The sequence below is a fragment of the Pseudophryne corroboree genome, chromosome 5 (assembly GCF_028390025.1).
Source record: "Pseudophryne corroboree isolate aPseCor3 chromosome 5, aPseCor3.hap2, whole genome shotgun sequence".
Lineage (NCBI taxonomy): Eukaryota > Metazoa > Chordata > Amphibia > Anura > Myobatrachidae > Pseudophryne > Pseudophryne corroboree.
In genome coordinates, this window is record NC_086448.1 from 653,920,565 (window position 1) to 653,941,729 (window position 21,165).

General features: G+C 45.4%; 1 protein-coding gene across 3 annotated transcripts in view; it reads left to right on the top strand.

Annotated features, from left to right (window-relative positions):
- MAPRE2 (microtubule associated protein RP/EB family member 2) overlaps window positions 1–21,165 on the top strand; it is a 495,635-nt gene that overhangs the window by 183,074 nt on the left and 291,396 nt on the right. The window contains exon 1 of one of the 3 annotated variants that reach the window (XM_063923683.1): window positions 20,567–20,889. The exons of the other annotated variants lie outside the window; for them this stretch is intronic. Coding sequence (XP_063779753.1) covers window positions 20,771–20,889 — 119 coding nt within the window. The 5' untranslated portion in view covers window positions 20,567–20,770. Of the gene's footprint in view, window positions 1–20,566; window positions 20,890–21,165 lie in introns of those variants that run through there. 3 annotated transcript variants of the gene reach the window in all.

Sequence of the window (21,165 nt, forward strand, 5' to 3'; positions counted from 1 at the left end):
ACTATGAAACTGAACGGTTAAAAGAAGCCTATCAGAAGGTTAATACATTTGATAGAAAGGAGATGATTTATAATACTAAAGCTAAGATTGAGAATGAAGATACACAATGGTCTTTTATATCAGATTTTAATTCACAGCACAAACAAATTGAAGGTGTTTTCAGAAAACATTGGAAAGTACTCAAAAAAGACGCCATTATTGGGAATCTTCTGCCAGACAGACCTCGTTTCATATATAGGCAGTCACGATCCCTAAAAGACAGACTTGTACACAGTTCAATAGAGGCACCTATAAGAAGCAGTGTTAGCGCACCTATGGAAACCCTGTGTTCTATGTGTAATATGTGTAGGGTCACGAAGAGCAATAGCAAAATAAAAGAAATCATAGTAAAAGACAGTCAGTATGGAATTAAAGAATTCATAACTTGTAATTCGAAAAATGTGATATATGCAATTGAATGTAGCTGCGGTTTAGTATATATAGGAAAAACCACTAGATGCCTGAAAACTAGATTGTCGGAGCATCTATATAATATTAAAAAGGGACTTGAGACACATTGTGTATCGGCCCATTTTAAACAAGTTCATGGCTGTAGTCCAAATGGGATTAGGTCTTTTTGGGGAATCCAGCTTGTGGGTCCAACTTGGCGCAATAAAGATATTGAGATCAGGTTTGCTTATTCTGAGATGTGCTGTATCTACAAGCTGGGAAACCCGTCACTACAAGGTCTCAATGGTGACTTTGAATTAAAATGGTTCCTACAGTCCTAAAGACCTATCCCTTCTATTCTTGTCTGTTTGTTGTAGGTCTTGTACTCCTTCATTATTGATTATTTTTGTATTTATATTTAAGTGTTTTTATGCATTTTTTATTTGTTTGCATGTTTAATGAAATATTTATGGACTTCTGCCTCCTATGAATCCCATCGTTTGGTGGTATCAATTGAGAAAATGATATAGTATGGATCCGCCTCAAAGTGACCATTAGCAACTATGCTGATAAGATGATGGAAGGCATATAGGAAGTAAAGACCCCGTTTGTGAAATGTATGGACATGAACTCCGTCTGGATTTCGGCCCGGCTATGTCCCAGCACAGTGGAACGCAAACAGGAAGTCGCGGAATGCAGAAACGTCACTTCTGGTGACGTAGTTCCTGTCCGGGAGCCATTTCATTTTGAATTAGTACAGGTGGTTTCAATTAATTTGTTTAGGTGGGTATTTAAGGGAGCTTTGTCACTCTCTAGCCCTATGCTTCCGAGGAAGGTCTAAGGACTGAAAACGCGTTTAAGCAATAGGACTTACTTTTCTTTGGGATCCCAACGATTGTAACACCTGGTAACCGGTACTGCATTAGGTGTTTCCGACACCCGGGACTTGGACTATACATCTTGTCCCTTTCCATCTGAATGCAGAGGGATTCCAGGCCTTTACATTGGCGGGATACCAAGTTGGTTACACTACTTGTGTGGTGATATAAGCTTTTCATGTCTTTTTTATCATGTGAGTGCATTTTTATATTAAATTTGTTTTTTATAAGGCTATATTGCACTATATTTGTCTTCTTCAAGTTTCCAGTGTCCTGCTGACTATTTTTGGAAATCTTGGATTATACCATATATGAAGATGATATGCACAGACTTATCCTAGCTATGTGAGTGGAACCAATAAAAGGACATTTTGGCTCATTATCATCTCTTATTGCACTATTGTGTTTTTATCTTCTTTGTTTTAGAACCTTTCACATTTATGTAAGTGAAGGATCATTGTACTCTTTCCCAGTTCATGTGAATATTTTTTATTGCTATTAATGGTGCTTTTGTGGTTACGGTAGCGCCACGTGTTCTCACTTCTTTTCGTTCTGTGGTGTAAATATAAAGTCTTGGTGAAGGCTTTTTGCGTGGGACACAGGCTGTCACCGTAATTTGTAAGCGCGGTTTTGGAATAAATCTCCATTTATAATGCCACCACAGTGGCATATATCAACCATCAGGGTGGCACTTGAAGTCACTGGGCAATGTTGGAGGTGTCCAAAAGTCTTAATTGGACGGAACGCTATCTACCAGCTATATCGGCAGTGTTCATTCCGGGCGTACTCAACTGGGAAGCAGATGTCATCAGGATGTTCACTCAGGAGAGTTGGCCCTTCATCCCGAGGTAGTTCAACTTCTGGTCAAGAGATGGGGCCTATCAGACGTGGATCTCATGGCGTCACAACACAATCACAAGGTTCTGGTCTTCGGATCCCGAACCAGGGACCCTCAGGCGATCGGGGATGCACTGGCAGGTCTGTGGAACTTTCATCTGCCTTACATGTTCCTTCTAGTCTCACTCCTGCACAGAGTTCTTTGGAAGTTCAAACAAGAAGGAGGAAATCTCATTCTGGTCGCTCCAGCATGGCCCAGTTGTCATTGGTTCACAGATCTCCTGGGACTATCGGCAGAGCGTCCCCTTATACTTCCTCAGCGACAGGACCTCGTATGCTAGGGCACCTGTCTTCATCTGGACCAAGCCTGACTAGCTTTGATGGCGTGGCGCATGAAGCATTACTTCTGAGGACTAAAGGATTCTCAGAGGCTGTCATTCAAACTATGGTGAAGGCCCGGAAAATGGCTTTTGCCAGACTTTATCACAGAGTATGGCATGCTTACTTCACTTTGTGTGCTACTAAGAAATAGGACACCTCAAACTTCAGAACTTCCAGACTTCTGGCTTTTCTTCAATGAGGATTAGACTTAGGACTTCATCTGGCCTCTCTCAAGGTACAGATATCGGCCTTGTCTGTATGGTTCCAGCACAAGATTGCCTCCATTCCTGATGTACATACATTCCTTCACGGTGTGATACGTATTCAGCCTCCCTATGTCCCTCCAGTGGCTCCATGGGACCTGTCTGTTGTATTGGAGGCTCTTCAAGAAGCTCCATTTGAACCTCTAGAATATTTGGACCTTAAATGGCTCACGACCAAGGTCTTGTTCCTGCTAGCTATTGCATCTACAAGGAGGGTTTCGGACTTAAGTGCATTATACTGTCGTCCACCCTTGTTGATATTTCACCGGGACAGGGCAGTTCTTCAGCCTGGTTATCTGCCTAAGGTGGTGTTATCCTTCCACCTCAATCAAGAGAATGTGGTTAGGGCTCTCCATGTCTATGTGGACCGTACAGCCTCCATTAGACGGTCTGATGCCCTCTTTATCCTTTTCAGATTTCACAAGAGGGCTGGCCTGCTAATAAGCAAACGCTGGCCAGATGGATTAGAATGGTGATTGCACAAGCTTATACTCGAGCTGGTCTTCCAGTTCCAGCTACAATCAATGTCCATTCTACTCGGTCTGTTGGACCTTCTTGGGCGGCACACCGTGGGGCGTCCGCTGAACAATGGTGCAAGGCGGCTACGTGGTCTTCAGTGAACGCATTTCCTAGGTTCTATGCCTTTGATACCTTCACCTCCCAGGATGCTTCCTTTGGACGCCGGATTCTCATGGCTGCCCAGGCACGTCCCCTCCCTTGAGGCACTGCTTTAGGACATCCCCGATGTTTCCCTGTGGTACCCAGCGTACCCTGCTGCAGAAAGTAAGAGTTATGGTAGACTTACCATTGTTAACTGTCTTTCTGCAAAGTACATAGGGTCCACAGGGCGCCAACCCTGACGTACCTGGCTTCTTTGGGCCTGTATGGCATTGGCCTCTGGTTACCCTCTGCTGTCGGAGAATGTATTATGGTGTGCCTAACATCTTCCTTCTCTCTTGCCTGCTTCCTGCATTGGACTGGTTAACAAAACTGAGCTCACAGTGCCTGGAGGTGGGGTTATAGAGGAAGGTCACAATGCATTCTGGGACAGCTAAAGTTTTAACCTGCTGGTGCCCTGGATCCAGATCCATCTCTACACCCTCCCTGTGGATCAGAAAGGGAGTTAACAATGGTAAGCCTACTATAACTCTTACTTTCCCGTACACAAGACAGGGAAGCATTTGGTGCAAAGACAATAAATGGATTAGAATAAGTGTATATGATGCTTGCCTGGCGTAAACCAAGCACATATGCTAGTGCTGACATGCATCCATGTAGCTAGAGCTGTTACCTTTCTTTTTGTACTGAATGCAGTGTATGTCTGCCGTTTAGGACGCGTTTGCGGCCAACTCTGCCTCAACCCCAATGTCAACTATAGAAATCAGGCCATGGTTAGACTTACTGCCTCTATAAAGAAGTGACATTTTTAAGGATTTTCATTCTTTAATAACAAAGTGCAGGGGTTAGGGCATGCTAAAATTGTAGCAGTGCATGCTGGGATGTGTAGTTACACAGCTGCTTGAGTGCCACAGATTTCCTACCACTGGTGTGAGTTAAAACTGTCTCTCATCATTCTTTCCTACTATTGGATCCAATACAATCTAATAGTAGCTAGCGACCCTATATCTCTATACAATATTCCACTATAGGTTTAGCTTACAAGACCTCACACATTGCTACAGGTACCACTAACAGTACCCTGTTGGCACTTTTGGTCCAGTAGTGGTGGACTGTAACAGCTGTAGTAAACCAGTACTAGTGGCTGAATGGTTACCTCTACACTTACCAGGTCTCTGTGAGGTAGGATAGGATGTGTACCATCACGTTGGGTAAAGAATCGAGCATGCTGTATGTCTAACAATTCATGTTGGCGTAAAAATGTATGAAACTAGTACAAAATGTAGTTAAATCGGTGCACCTATAGCACCAAACCTATAGAAATGTAGACGTTAGAATCGCAGCCCTCATGTTTCATCTGATTTCTAATGTTACAAATTCTTTATTACAAGTTGGGCTTATTGGGATAAATGTAAAGAGGGTTGCCAAGGTGAGTTTAGTAGTATATCAAAGAGTGCCCCTGGGCTCCCGCTTTCTGCGCATAGCCCTCTGGGGACTACATACGAAATCTCGACTGACGGGATGCCGGCTGTCAGTATACCGACAGCGGCATCCTGTCAGCCAGAATCCCGGCAGCAAGTCCTCTTACAGGCTCGCTGTGCTCGCCACGCTTCGAGCTTGGTGGCGGATGCAATTGTCTCTTAAAAAAAAGTTCTGGCCACAAAAAGAAGTCACTTGCATTTAGGTCCAGTACTGAATAAGGTCCTATGTGTATATTGTATCTGAGGCAAATACAAACTCACAAATTCAGGACTGCAAGCATCAATGCTCATAACTTTGTATTTCATCTATACATATAATAAAACTGTAAGGGTTGTCTCTGTACATAGCAATTTATTTTGAGAAATATAAGTCACAATCCTGACTTACCTATGCTATCAGTCCTGCAGTTTAGTTTTTCCTGCTGATTGGGTTTAGTCTATTTGGCCAGTTCTAAATGTACCCTGTATTGCTGAGCTCACTGCCTGGTAAGTCTCCCAGCATACATATTGCACTTTGTGTTCCTAGTTGCTGATTAGCCACCTGTGTGAGCTCTCCTGTGTGAGTAATCTGCAGAGTTTTGAATTCAGCAGTTAAATCTGCCTATGTTGTCCCTGAACAGCGATCTGTCTCTGGTTCCAGCTCTCCACAGTGTTCTGCTCATTCTCCTTTTCCTGCATTCAGACCTACGTCCACTATGCCAGAGTTCCTCCAAACTCCAGGCATGGACACAGCCATATTGCTTACACTCATGTGACCAGTCCTCAGCCAATCCCAGCCAGCCAGCTGATTGCATAAACCAATCTCTGATCTACTTAGGGTATAACGGGTATTGAACTAGAGGCACAAGCTGCCAGTGCAATGTTGTCCACAGTGTGTTCTACAGGACTTCAGTGGATCTTCCATATAGGCATACTTCCCAGCAGTCCCGATATTGGCGGGACAGTCCAGTTTTTCCAAGAGTGCTCGGCATGCCTCCCCACATGGGTGCGTGGCCCGCAATTGCGCATCAGTGTGTAGAATATAAAGTATACATCTCAATATTAGATGGCACTACTGTCTTTGTGAAATTAGTTCCGCTGAGCAATAACAAACATCCATGCAAGCGTAGCCGCGGGCAAATGGTAGTTGAATATAATTAGATACATCTTCCATCTTTACACATTGTTTTTTTTTTGGGGGGGGAGGAAGGGGGTAGGTATTCTTACCCTGGGCTCCAAAAAGTCTATTTATGCCTCTGACAATACTTACACACTTACAGTACCTGCACTCTGGAAACAATATTAACATTTGGATCTGTATAGTGGATAGGATGTACTTAGCCCTGTAAGCATTACCGTTTTTGTGGATGTGTTTGTGCAGTGATATATTAGTCACACCTTCTCAGTCCTACATGTGCTTGGTGTGTGTATATATATAAAACAATATGAAATGGGCCTACAATCTGTAGGAGGATACATGGGGGGCAGGCGGGATGGAGGGTATAACATTTGCATATTCCACAATCCAATCTCTCTTTGATAGCATTAATTTATGGTGGGCATATAAATCTAGACAGCAAACCATAGCCAGCTACAGTCTTGATAAATGGGAAGATTCACTGGAAGCTGTTCTGTGCCTGGCACTTCGCCTAGACCATAGTGGAAAGAAATGTGAACATGTTGGCTGGTTTTCTTTTTTAGTATCTGCCGAACACAGAATGGCCACAACTGCAAATGGTTGTTGTGTCCGTGTCTGTTAGCTGCTACAGTATGAAGTTATGGTCCTCCCCCATATGGGGGGTCATTCCAACCCGTTTGCACGCAGCGGTTTATCGCTGCGGTGCAAACGGGTCCGGAATGTGCATGCACGGCGGCTGCAATGCGCGTGCGCAATGTGCGGGTTACGTCGCGTACTACGATGGAAGCGGTCGCTGAGCCGACCGCAAAGAAGATTGACAAGAAGAAGGCGTACCTGGGCGGATCCGGACCGTTGGAGACCGTATTCGGGGAGTGGTAAGGAAAACGCAGGCGTGTCCAGCACCGGCTCCAGCATCGCACAGATCATCGCACAGGGTAAGTAGGTATAGGGCTAGTCTTGTTCTGCTTGAAATTTTTTTAGCTTTGCAGAGCTGCACAAGCGATCGCAGCCCTGCTAAGCTAAAATACACTCCCCCATAGGCGTGGACTAGTTGATCGCATTAGCAGCAAAAAGTTGCTGGCTGCGATCAACTCGGAATGACCACCATGGTCTCTAGAAAGTCATTGTGGTAAAATAATTTGTGATGTATGGTAGATTATAGGCCATTGTAGTGTCTCGTGCCAAATAGTTATCATTTACTCATGTTTTTGTAAATTCTTAATTGTTGTTATTATTATCCTTTATATGACGCCACAAGGGTTCCACTGCGCCTAACAAAGTGCATAAGCAAGTGAGCAAAACAAGAAAACAGTTACTTGCAGTACAGTACAAGACCATGTAGTATAGGTACATGGTATATAAACATTTCCGCATCAGCAGACATGACACTGAAATAAGCTACAGGGAGGCGGAAACCGAGTGTTAGGTACCATTGTATAGAGTAGATGATAGCCTAAGTAAGAGGAGGAAAAGCACATGAGGGGAAAGGGCCCTGCTCGTGAGTTTACTGTACATTCTAAAGGGGAGGGGCAGACAGACAGGGGTGTCACAGATGGTGTAGGCAGTGAGCATGGAAGAGAGGGTTAGAATGAAAGGTGACTGGGTTTGCATAATCTGGTAAAGCATACTAGAAATATATTCTGCTATTCCTGTGGATTTTTTCTCCACACTTTAATAATAATTGGTGGCATAAGTGCACATATCTAAATGAAAGGTGAGGCAACAAGAGCTAGGGTTTAAGTCTAAAAAAATAACATTGTGAAATAGTATGGCTGCCTTCCCACTGACATGCACACATGGTGCTTCCACCTGCCTGAACATTGTTTATAATGCAATCCAAGCCATGTGTGGGGACACAAATTAGAAATGAACCCATAGCAGTGCTGAATTATTACAGGATTCCAGTGAGGTGAGAAAATTGAGCACCTCAGTACTACCATTTTAGTGTGTAAAATGGGCTGTGGATACTACTTTTTGCACAGATATACAATACAAGTGTGGCTTTTCAAATTATGAAAGTCTTATCTTTGAGACTGCGTTTACTGTACTTCTTACCTGACCTTCCCATTGCTATAATAGGCAGCCTTCCCCACCCCCAATTCCACCCCCAGTAAGACTTGTGATTTCACGGACTGGGTGTACTGCTTAGTAAATGACAAACACAACATGGCCGGTACACTACTATATGTAAATGAATGGCTCATACCGGCTTTGGTTGGGGGAAGGGAACCCAGAAGGCACAGTATGCACGTTCATTTGTAAGGCATCCACAGCTTTTTTCTAATTTTGACTGTATATCTGTTTGCACGTCTGAGTCTGTATATGAAACATGGCAGAACTTGTTTTGGGAAAATTATAAAAAAGATGTGGATGCTTCTTTGTACACGGTTAGAAAATACAAGTGTGTCCTTTGCAGGAATCGAACCCTAGTTCAGAGACATGGTACCCATCGGCAATACTACTATGCCAAGAGAGCCATGGAGACAAGTGAATCACACCTTCAGTGACATAGTGATGTCGCTCATTGTAATTTCTCTAACGTCCTAAGTGGATGCTGGGGACTCCGTAAGGACCACGGGGGGGATAGCGGCTCCGCAGGAGACTGGGCACATCTAAAGAAAGCTTTAGGACTAACTGGTGTGCACTGGCTCCTCCCCCTATGACCCTCCTCCAAGCCTTAGTTAGATTTCTGTGCCCGACGAGAAGGGTGCACACTAGGGGCTCTCCTGAGCTTCTTGGTGAAAGTTTTAGTTTAGGTTTGTTATTTTCAGTGAGACCTGCTGGCAACAGGCTCACTGCATCGAGGGACTAAGGGGAGAAGAAGCGAACTCACCTGCGTGCAGAGTGGATTGGGCTTCTTGGCTACTGGACATTAGCTCCAGAGGGACGATCACAGGTTCAGCCTGGATGGGTCCCGGAGCCGCGCCGCCGGCCCCCTTACAGAGCCAGAAGAGCGAAGAGGTCCGGAAAAATCGGCGGCAGAAGACGTTCCTGTCTTCAATAAGGTAGCGCACAGCACTGCAGCTGTGCGCCATTGCTCTCAGCACACTTCATACTCCGGTCACTGAGGGTGCAGGGCGCTGGGGGGGGCGCCCTGAGACGCAATAAAACACGATAAAAATACCTTACATGGCAAAAAAATGCATCACATATAGCTCCTGGGCTATATGGATGCATTTAACCCCTGCCAGAATATACAGAAAAACGGGTGATAAGGCCGCCGAAAAGGGGGCGGAGCCTATCTCCTCAGCACACTGGCGCCATTTTCCCTCACAGCTCAGTTGGAGGGAAGCTCCCTGGCTCTTCCCTGCACTACAGAAAGGGTTAAATAAAAAGAGAGGGGGGCACTAATTAGGCGCAGTATTAAAACATACAGCAGCTATAAGGGGAAAAACACTTATATAAGGTTATCCCTGTATATATATATATATAGCGCTCTGGTGTGTGCTGGCATACTCTCCCTCTGTCTCCCCAAAGGGCTAGTGGGGTCCTGTCCTCTATCAGAGCATTCCCTGTGTGTGTGCTGTGTGTCGGTACGTTTGTGTCGACATGTATGAGGAGAAAAATGATGTGGAGACGGAGCAGAGTGTCTGTAACAGTGATGTCACCACCTAGGGGGTCGACACCTGAGTGGATGTACTGTTGAAAATTACGTGACAGTGTCAGCTCTGTATAAAAAAAAAAAAAAAAAACAGTGGTTGACATGAGACAGCCGGCTACTCAGCTTGTGCCTGTCCAGACGTCTCATAGGCCGTCAGGGGCTCTAAAGCGCCCGTTACCTCAGATGGCAGATACAGACGCCGACACGGATACTGACTCCTGTGTCGACGGTGAAGAGACAACCGTGATTTCCAGTAGGGCCACACGTTACATGATTGAGACAATGAAAAATGTTTTATACATTTCTGATAATACGAGTACCACCAAAAAGGGGTATTATGGTGAGGGAAAAACTACCTGTAGTTTTCCTGAATCTGAAAAATAAAATGAAGTGTGTGATGATATGTATACCCTTTCCCGCCAGAGGTTAGGGTGCGTTGGGAAACACCCCCTAGGGGGGATAAGGCGCTCACACGCTTGTAAGAACAAGGGCTCTACCTTCTCATGAGATGGCCGCCCTTAAGGATCCTGCTGATAGAAAGCAGGAGGGTATCCAAAAATGTATTCACACACATACTGGTGTTATACTGCGACCAGCAATCGCCTCAGCCTGGAGGTGCAGTGCTGGGTTGGCATGGTCGGATTCCCTGACTGGAAATATTAATATCCTAGATAAGGATAGTATATTATTGCCTATAGAGCATTTAAAAGATGCATTTCTATATATGCATGATGCACAGCGGAATATTTGCCGACTGGCATCAAATATAAGTGCGTTGTCCAATTCTACCAGTAAAATGGTCAGGTGATGCGGATTCCAAACGGCATTTGGAAGTATTGCCTTTAAAAAGGGACATTTGGGGTCGGTCTTTTAGACCTGGTGGCCACGGCAACAGCTGGGAAATCCACGTTTGTACCCCAGGTCGCCTCTCAAAATAAGACGCCGTATTATCAGGCGCAGTCCTTTGTTGGCAAGCGGACAAAAGGTTCCTCTTTTCTGCTCGTGACAGAGGGAGAGGAAAAAGGCTGAAGAGATTACCCAGTTCCCAGGAACAGAAATCCTTTCCCGCCTCTGCAAAAGCCCTCAGTATGACGCTAGGGCCTTACAAACTCAGGCACGGTGGGGGCCCGTTCTCAATGAATTTCAGTGCGCAGTGGGCTCACTCGCAAGTAGACCCCTGGATCCTTCAGGTAATATCTCAAGGGTACATATTGAAATTCGAGACGTCTCCCCCTCGCCGTTTCCAAAAGTCGGCTTTACCGACGTCTCCCTCTGACAGGGAGGCAGTTTTGGAAGCCATTCACCCAGCAGGTGATAATCAAGGTACCCCTCCTGCAACAGGGAACGGGGTATTATTCCACACTATTGTGGTACCGAAGCCAGACGGCCCGGTGAAACCGATTCTAAATCTAAAATCTAAAATCTTTGAACACTTACATACAGAGGTTCAAATTCAAGATTGAGTCACTCAGAGCAGTGATTGCGAACCTGGAAGAAGGGGACTACATGATGTCTTGGGACATCAAGGATGCTTACCTTCATGTAAAAGTTTACCCTTCTCACCAAGGGTACCTCAGGTTATGGTACAGAACTGTCACTATCAGTTCAGACGCTGCGTAGGGATGGTCCACGGCACCCCGGGTCTTTACCAAGGTAATGGCCAAAATGATATCCCTTCGAAGGAAGGGAATTTTAGTTATCCCTTACTTGGACGATTCCCTGATAAGGGTAAGATCCAGGGAACAGTTGGAAGTCGGTGTAGCACTATCTCAGGTAGTGTTGCGGCAGCACGATTGGATTCTCAATATTCCAAAATCGCAGCTGGTTCCGACGACTTGTCTTCTGTTTCCTAGGGATGTTCCTGGACACAGTCCAGAAAGAAGGTGTTTCTCCCGGAAGAGAAAACCAGGGAGTTATCCGAGCTAGTCAGGAACCTCCTAAAACCGAACCAAGTCTCAGTGCATCAATGCACAAGGGTTCTGGGTAAAAATGGTGGCTTCCTACGAAGCAATCCCATTCGTTAGATTCCACGCAAGAACTTTCCAGTGGAACCTACTGGACAAATGGTCCGGGTCGCATTTTCAGATGCATCAGCGGATAACCCTGTCACCAAGGACAAGGGTATCCATCATGTGGTGGTTGCAGAGTGCTCATCTTCTATAGGGCCGCAGATTCGGCATTCAGGACTGGGTCCTGGTGACCACGGATGCCAGCCTGCGAGGCTGGGGAGCAGTCACACAGGGAAGGAATATCCAGGGCTTAGGGTCAAGCCTGGATACATCACTTCACATAAATATCCTGAAGCTAAGGGCCATTTACAATGCTCTAAGCTTAGCAAGACCTCTGCTTCAAGGTCAGCCGGTGTTGATCCAGTCGGACAACATCATGGCAGTCACCCACGTAAACAGACAGGGTGGCACAAGAAGCAGGAGGGCAAGGGCAGAAGTGGCAGGGATTCTTCGCTGGGCGGAAAATCATGTGATAGCACTGTCAACAGTATTCATTCCGGGAGTGGACAACTGGGAAGCAGACTTCCTCAGCACGACCTCCACCCGGGAGAGTGGGGACTTCACCCAGAAGTCGTCCACATGATTAAAAAACTCGACAGGTATTGCGCCAGGTCAAGAGACCCTCAGGCAATAGTTGTAGACGCTCTGGTAACACCGTGGGTGTACCAGTCAGTGTATGTGTTCCCTCCTCTGCCTCTCATACCCAAGGTACTGAGATTGATAAGATGGAGAGGAGAAAGCACTATATTCGTGGCTCCGGATTGGCCAAGAAGGACTTGGTAACCGGAACTTCAGGAGATGCTCACGGAGGATCCGTGGCCTCTACCTCTAAGAAGGGACCTGCTCCAGCAAGGACCCTGTCTGTTCCAAGACTTACCGCGACTGCGTTTGACGGCATGGCGGTTGAACGCCGTATCCTGAAGGAAAAAAGGCTTTCCGGATGAAGTCATCCCTATCCTGATCAAAGCCAGGAAGGTTGTAACCGCAAAAACATTATCACCGCAATTGGCGAAAATATGTTGCGTGGTGCGAGGCCAGTAAGGCCCGACGGAGGAAATTCAACTGGGTCGATTCCTACATTTCCTGCAAACAGGAGTGTCTATGGGCCTGAAATTGGGGTCCATTAAGGTTCAAATTTGCGGCCCTGTCAATTTTCTTCCAAAAAGAACTAGCTTCAGTCCCTGAAGTTCAGACGTTTGTAAAAGGGGTACTGCATATACAGCCTCCTTTTGTGCCTCCAGTGGCACTTTCGGATCTCAATGTAGTTTTGGGTTCCAAAAGTCACATTGGTTTGAACCACTTAAATCTGTGGAGTTAAAATATCTCACATGAAAAGTGGTCATGCTGTTGGCCCTGGCCTGGGCCAGGCGCGTGTCAGAATTGGCGGCTTTATCCTGAAAAAGCCCTTATCTGATTTTCCATTCGGACAGGGCGGAATTGAGGACTTGTCCTCAGTTTCTCCCCAAGGTGGTTTCAGCGTCTCACCTGAACCAACCTATTGGTGGTGCCTGCGGCTACTAGGGACTTGGAGGCCTCCAAGTTGCTAGACGTTGTCAGTGCCCTGAAAATATGTTTCCAGGACGGCTGGAGTCAGGAAATCTGACTCGCTGTTTATCCTGTGTGCACCCAACAAGCTGGGTGCTCCTGCTTCTAAGCAGACTATTGCTCGTTGGATTTGTAGTACAATTCAGCTTGCACATTCTGTGGCAGGCCTGCCACAACCAAAAATCTGTAAATGCCCACTCCACAAGGAAGGTTGGCTCATCTTGGGCGGCTGCCCGAGGGGTCTCGGCTTTACAACTTTGCCGAGCAGCTACTTGGTCAGGAGCAAATACGTTTGTAAAATTCTACAAAATTAATATCCTGGCTGAGGAGGACCTGGAGTTCTCTCATTTGGTGCTGCAGAGTCATCCGCACTCTCCCGCCCGTTTGGGAGCTTTGGTATAATCCCCATGGTCCTTACGGAGTCCCCAGCATCCACTTAGGACGTTAGAGAAAATAAGAATTTACTTACCGATAATTCTATTTCTCATAGTCCGTAGTGGATGCTGGGCGCCCATCCCAAGTGCGGATTGTCTGCAATACTTGTACATAGTTATTGTTACAAAAATCGGGTTATTATTGTTGTGAGCTATCTTTCAGAGGCTCATCTGTTATCATACTGTTAACTGGGTTCAGATCACAGGTTATACGGTGTGATTAGTGTGGCTGGTATGAGTCTTACCCGGGATTCAAAATCCTTCCTTATTGTGTACGCTCGTCCGGGCACAGTATCCTAACTGAGGCTTGGAGGAGGGTCATAGGGGGAGGAGCCAGTGCACACCAGTTAGTCCTAAAGCTTTCTTTAGATGTGCCCAGTCTCCTGCGGAGCCGCTATCCCCCCCGTGGTCCTTACGGAGTCCCCAGCATCCACTACGGACTATGAGAAATAGAATTATCGGTAAGTAAATTCTTATTTTTTTTTTTTTTTTCATGCTGTGTCCCAACTCAATTGGTGATTGTAATGATTTTTTTTTTCTTTTAGAGAGCTGTGTAGAACGCTGAACTGTGCATTTCTTTGTGTGAGTTGGAGACACTGAGCACATTTCTTTCTGTGTTCACACTTCTGCTTAATGTAGAGGTCATCTAAAAAAAAAAGTAGTTCTTAAACTACAAGCATCGTTTGACTTTACAATGGAGACTTCAGACATGCGCAATGATGGTTTTCACAAGCGACACCTGGTGGATGAACACCAGTATTGCACCAACCAGAGACTCAATTCATTACATTGTAACTGAATATGCCACACTGCGACAAGGTGCAGGGAAACATAATGCGACTAGTTTTTCGCACTGCACGCCACACAGAGGATAGATAGGAGAGTATAAAAGGTCTCTATAGGTGGGAGCAAAAGGGATAAATTGGGTTGAAAGGGTTCACTGGGACATGAAGGGTAAGAATCAGTGGGGAAGACGGGCAGAAAAAAAAAACAAGCAGCTTTAACATGAGAGCTGAGGGAAGACAATACTGCTGTAGTGGAATAATTTACTAAAGGGATAGAAGAGGAAAGATATTAGGGGAGAGACTGATATTAGGGGAGAGAGAGAGGGGGTTGAAGAGGAAGAAAGAGAGGTGCAGGGGAACAGCGAGAGTGTTGGGCGGAAGTGGAGAGAGGTAGGGGGAGACAGAGAGGGGGCAGAGATGGAGATGTGGAGAAAGAGAACAAGGGGATAGACAGAGAAAGAGAGGGGGAGACAGAGAGGGGAAACGGAGGGAGAGAGAGGGGCGAAGAGGAAGGAAGAGGTGCAGGGGAAAAGACAGAGCAAGACGGGAGAGAGAGGGGCAGAGACGTAGAGAGGGAGGGGGTGAGACAGTGAGGGGCAAAGATGGAGAGAGAGAGAGGGGGGATGGAGAGGGAGAAGGTAGACACGGGGGCAGAGAGAAGGGAGATGGAGTGAGATGGGGAGAGGGATAGAAACGGATTATGTTTGGGAAGAGGAAAGAGAATGAGGGAGCTGGACAGACCAAGGGAGAGAGATAGAGAGGGGTGCAGAGGAACGGAGAGAGAGGGGGCGGAGATGGAGAGGAAGGGGCCGAGACAGAGGGAGGGAGGGGAAGACAGGGGGGGGGGGTGATGAGGGGAGAGAGAGGGGGGACTGGGAGAGATGAAGAGGGAGGGTGAGGGGGGTAGGCTGAAGGGGAGAGTGAGAGAGACAAGGGAGGGTAAGAGATAGAGGGGGCCAAGGGAGAGAGAGTACACACAGAGAGAGTTGAGGGAGAGTGAGAGGAGGAGGCTTGAGAGATAAAGAGAGAGGGGGGGCTGAGGGAGGGGGAGAAAGAGAGAGGCAGAGGCACTTGTCACTTGTACTACGCTAGTATTGTTTTTTTCCTACCTGGCCTCTGTGGCGTGGAAACTCAGGGGTTGCTGCTGCGCATGGTGAAGACCAGTTACTCTGCGTCCTTTCCATGGACATTTGGGTGCTGGTGACTCATTGTAATGCCAGCGGCTGTGGACCTCTTCACTGCTTTGGACCTCTGTGCCATGCATCGGCTGTAAGTTACGCCTCTGCCTCCTCGTCTCTTGATGTGCTCCAGCTCCAGAGACTGACTGATCTGTGACAGGCGTCTTCATTGCATTGAGGCAAATGGCAATTGTTTCCATTACTTTTCTTTCCTATTTGTCATGTTATCTTTACTCTAGTAGGCTGATTGTGGAAACTGTAAAACATCTTATGTTCATTTTCAGTGAGTCAGGGATTTCTGCTGTTTCCTATACAGTGTATAGTCACTAACATCCCAGGGACCATTACAGCTTTAGGACAGACTAATGCAACCGTTTGGCTCTCCAGCTGCTGTGCTGAAAGGCATGCTGGGATTTACCATTCTGTGTATATTTGCTGAACATGATAATGTAAATTCCTGAATTAATCATTTCAAGAGGGAAATAGGCAACACCGTTCTTTGCTTATGTAATAAACACACATTATCCATTCCTAAACTTATTATTCTAGGATAAATAACATTGCAACTTTAATTTACATGTTTGATTCAGTTTATGTAAATGATTTGCAACCTGTCAAAAACTAACTAATGAGAGATAGTATGGGGGGTGGGGGAGTAAAATGGATTGACATGTGAGGGATTGGGAGGTGTTACAGATGTCCTTATGGTGCATATATAAATAGTATTTTAGTTCTTTACAATAACTGAAGTAGTAATACACTATCATTCTCCAGAACATGTTGCATACCTGAGCCTAGGACTATTTTGCTGGTCAGTTTTGCTTTTGAAATTCTGCGGCTCACAAGCATTTGAGGTCTGGGAGGTAATTGGAGTTAACTTTTTCTTACAACAATAAATTTACACCCTGCAATACAAGCGCTGCAGACCACATGTGAAATTTCTAGTGGACACTGGAAGCAGTGACTTCCATTCTCATATCTACTTACATGGAAAAATGCTATTTGATGAACTGTAATGAAGGTGAGTGTAACCTTTTCCATATGCACACTAATTTGTCTGGACAATGTGTGTGGTACAACAAGTCAGTATTTGGAGATCTGAATATCGACATGTTATGTCAACATTGCCAGAAAGTCAACATTCTGAATGTCAACAATGTTATTTTGCATTTTTTTTTAACCTAACCCTAATGTTGACATTCTGTCAGTGTCGATAGCTGAACATACAACTTTTGTAATTGTAAACTTTTGGCTGTAAGCTCCATGAACAAAGTCCCCCTTCCTCCTGTTCTCATTACCTACCTACTTCTCTTACGAGGGTTGTGCAAGACGTTTTATATTTACAAATTGAACATTACTTTTTTTTAAAGTATTCGCCAGAGGATTCTATGCACAGTTGCATGCACTCAAACCACTTGATGACGCAGCTGGACCACTCGGAAGCAGTTATGTCTTCTACATGCGGGAAGAAGGTCTCCACTGCAGCTTCCGGTATCTCAAAATTAATCCTACACATCTTGCTCTTCATTTGTGGGAATACAAAGTAGTTGCAGGGGGCCAGGTTTGGACTGTATGGTGGATGACCGAGCACTTGGATGCATTCATGTGCCAGAAAATCCACCACTTTCTTGGACTTGTGGGCAGGTGCATTGTCGTGATGGAGAAGGGGATCATGAGTGTGAGTTCTTGGACATGCCTGGAAATGCGGCAAGCATTGGTTTGCTTACCAGTCCCCAGTGACTGTGTGTTGCTGCATGAGTGGTACAGTAGCTACATGACCAGTCTTGGCCACAAAAATAGCCACCCTCTACTTGGCTACGTTGCACTCACGTCAGAACTTCTGTGGTGGCACACCTCAAACTGAGGTCCACTGTTTGGTCTGGGGGTTAAAACTGTTGATCTAGGTTTTATCACCACTGATAACCTCCTAGACAGAGTATGAGCGACCCCATCAAACCTGGCCAGTATGCTGTGGCCCCAAGTCACCCAAGTCTCCTGCTATCGAGTCAACTGATGGGGTGTCCAGCGTGCAGAAACCTTGTTCAGGCCAACCTTTTCATGGAGTATCAAGCAGATGGATCCTGATGAGATGTCGATCTCCTTCTCTAACTGGGCCACGGACACTCTGCCGTCCAGCTCAACTATGACCCATATGGCAGCAACATTGTCTTCTGTGATGGTGGACACAGGTTGGTTGTAGTGCTCCTCATCTTGCCAGGGACCATTTCCTACGCTGAAATTCTGCAAACCAAACAAACACAGTGGTACCGGAAGGTGCTTCCTCCCCAAAAGCAGCTTGCAGTCTGTCAAAAGTCTCTTGCTATTGCAGACAACTCTTCTAGTCGTAGAAGTTCATGGCTTTCCAGTTTTTCCATTGCAAACTTTTGGCGGGATGTAACGGTTATGTCTTGTAAATGACTGCCCCTTTAAAAAAAAAAGTCTGCGTTTGGTGGGCATCCTGCACATCGGGCGAACTCTGACTCCATTACATCCCGCCCCTTGCATCAGTTGCTATATTGAGAGTTGTTGTACTATGTTACTTGAATACTGTATTGTACTGTTCTATCTACTGTACGTTACTGTTTCACCCTGTACTGTCTTATTGTTTTGCCCTCTGTATGGCACTGTGGACCTCTTGTGGCACCCTATAAATAAAGTTTAATAATAAAAATAAAGGTAAGCTAAATTGATTGGGCCCGGAATGATCGATCTGATCAAAATCAAATGTTAAAAGTACTGTAAAATCTTGTTGACCAATTCCAGCAATCTCCTAGTATTTGCTGTGTTTGTCTTCCACATAAATTGTAAGTAAAGGACAGCATAGCAAAATTGGCCTAGGCCCAAAGGGCTTGATGCAGAGCTGTAAGTAAATAGACGTACATTGCTTGTAAGCAGCAAGCAACGATAAAATGCTGTATGTAGAGTTGTACGCCTCACGAAATGTGACCACATCTGTACGTGTGCCTTGTTTGCTGCTAGTCATCATCAGCGAGCACTTACTGTACACTCACCTTGTACCAGGTGCAGAAGACATGCCTCCAAAAGGTATTTTCGCTTGCATGCAGGTCCTCACAGCCTGCACTGAATCTACGTGCAGAGCACCCTGTCCCGTTTTGCCTCTTCGGTGTTAAGTGAAGCTGCGATCACAATGTATATGACTCTGCACAGCCCGTACGTGTGAGTACCCATTTACTGAGCATGCCCGATGGAAACTCACCCAGGATACGCTCTGCAATGGGAATATGTGCAACTCCACATCAGCCCCAAAATGTCTACACTGCATATGACATTTTTACGAAATACAGTAGTACCACAAGAATCTCAGTGGAAGAAATTATGCTGCAATCAGCCAAGAAATTAGAGGAAATTAGTCATAATTGCACTTTTTTTTATGTTTTTCCCTCTATTTATACATATTTATAGAATTCTTTGTCTAACAACACAATTATAATTAATTGTTAACCTGATGTTATCATTTACTCTGCTCACAATTAACCCAATTGGCTCTATCATTCGATATTGAATATGTTGGTATGGTGTGATAGTAATAAAAACCATCTGACTTTCAAAAGTGTATGTGGTTATTTTTCCACTTGTCTCAGTTATTTAAGTGTGCTCTGTGTGCAGGACATTGGGTTATAACGTTCTACATCGGTATATCCAGTGCATTCTATTTTTTTATTTTTTTAATGAGGCAACATGGAGATTGCAATGTAATGCTGTGTGGATGTGCAATGGATGCTGCTCAGAGGAATGGTGCTGAGGATGCAGTTTAGTGCATGATGCTGCTATAAGCTATTATTTAACCTTATTGTATTTCCTCCTGCATGTAGACCAGCCGTAGCCCTGTTAGCTGCATAGTGCATGGGAAGTGCTTTGCAGTGAATAGATCTTTGTGTGCACAGCTGCATATCAAAGAGCTGAAAGGAAATGGCTAGAGGAAAGCTGTTCTGTAGGCTGAGCTGTCTTGTGTCAGTGGTGCAGTAGAGGAAGGGAGGAGGAAGAGTTGGAGGGGTGTGTTGGAAAGGAGGAGGAGGGGAGTAATCAGTGAGTTGGTGCTTTGCATGCCAGATCTATGCTTTTCCAGGCTAACACTGCCAGTGTGTAGTGTATGTGTGTGTATTTTGTTATTACATGATCACAATACCAGTGTGCATTCTGTGTGTACTGAGCGTTATTATAAGTGCACACTGGCAGTGGTATCCTGTAATAATAACACATTGCACATTGTTGTTACACGAGAACACTGCCAGTGTGTATGTTGTTATTGGATAACACTGCTGCCATCATGCATTCTCACGCATTCTGTCTTCTGTGTGCACAGCGAGGATGTATGTTCTTAATACAGGATAACACTGCCAGTGTGCATTCTGTATGTGCAGGGTGTGTGTGTGTGTGTTTTGTTACTATTGCATGAAAACACTGCTCATAGTGTGCATTGTGTGTGTTGCTAAATGTGCTCTTATTAGAGGATATTAGTGTGTATTATATGTGTGTGTGTGTGTGTGTGTGTGTGCTCTTATTACAGGATATTACTGTGCATTCTGTGTGTGTGTTCTTATTACAGGATGTTAGTGTGCATCATTGTGTGTGTGTGTGTGTGTGTGTGTGTGTGTGTGTGTTACTATTAGAGGATAGTAGTGTGCATTCTATGTGTGTGTTCCTATTATAGGATAGTAGTGTGCATTGTGTGTGTGTCCTTATTACAGGATAGTGTGCATTATGTGTGTGTTCTTATTATAGGATAGTAGTGTCATTCTCTGTGTGTGTGTGAGTTCTTATTACAGGACCGTAGTGTGCAATGTGTGTGTGTGTTACAGGATAATGTGCATAGTTGATTCCGTGTGTGTGTGTGTGTGTGTGTGTGTGTGTTTGTTGTTGTTGCTGCAGGATAGTAGTGTGCATTCTGCGTGTATGGAGTGGAGGGATCTGATGAGTTAGCCGGTTGCCATGGCGACGGACCTAGTCATGTGACCGGGATGCTGCTCCAGGCTGTTTTGACGTCAAGCTGTAGCCAGAGAGCTGGGGAGAGAGAGAGAGAGGAGGAAGAGAGAGATCCGTAGCAGCAGCAGCAGCAGGGTCCCAGCAGCAGCAGCCGCCTGTCCGCACCGCACACCCCTAATAGCAAAATACAGGCAGCAGGTCACACATACAAGGAGGCCACTGCAATCCTTTCTGTTCTATCATTCCCACCCCATTGCTGGGACAGCTCCAATGCCGGGTCCTACCCAAACGCTGTCCCCAAATGGAGAAAACAACAACGACATCATTCATGATAACGGGAGCATCATTCCTTTTAGGAAGCACACAGTACGGGGAGAACGCTCCTACAGGTAATGGTCACCATAGTGCATGTGCTCAGGGCATTGTTGGGGCTTAGTATGACTTGAAACCCATTTATTTAAAAAAAAAAAAAATGTATTTATTTAAATTTTATTTTTTTCCCTTGGTCTGGTCAGTGATCCTGTATTTACAAAAACACCAGATTTAACCCTTCCCGCACTGGAAACGTGGAGGGAGCCCTCTCCAGCTAAGCAGGGTTTTAAATCTCATCAGGCGTGTGCTGGATTTGGCTCTGCGTTTGTGTTGCTGGAAGGTTATGTAATTGG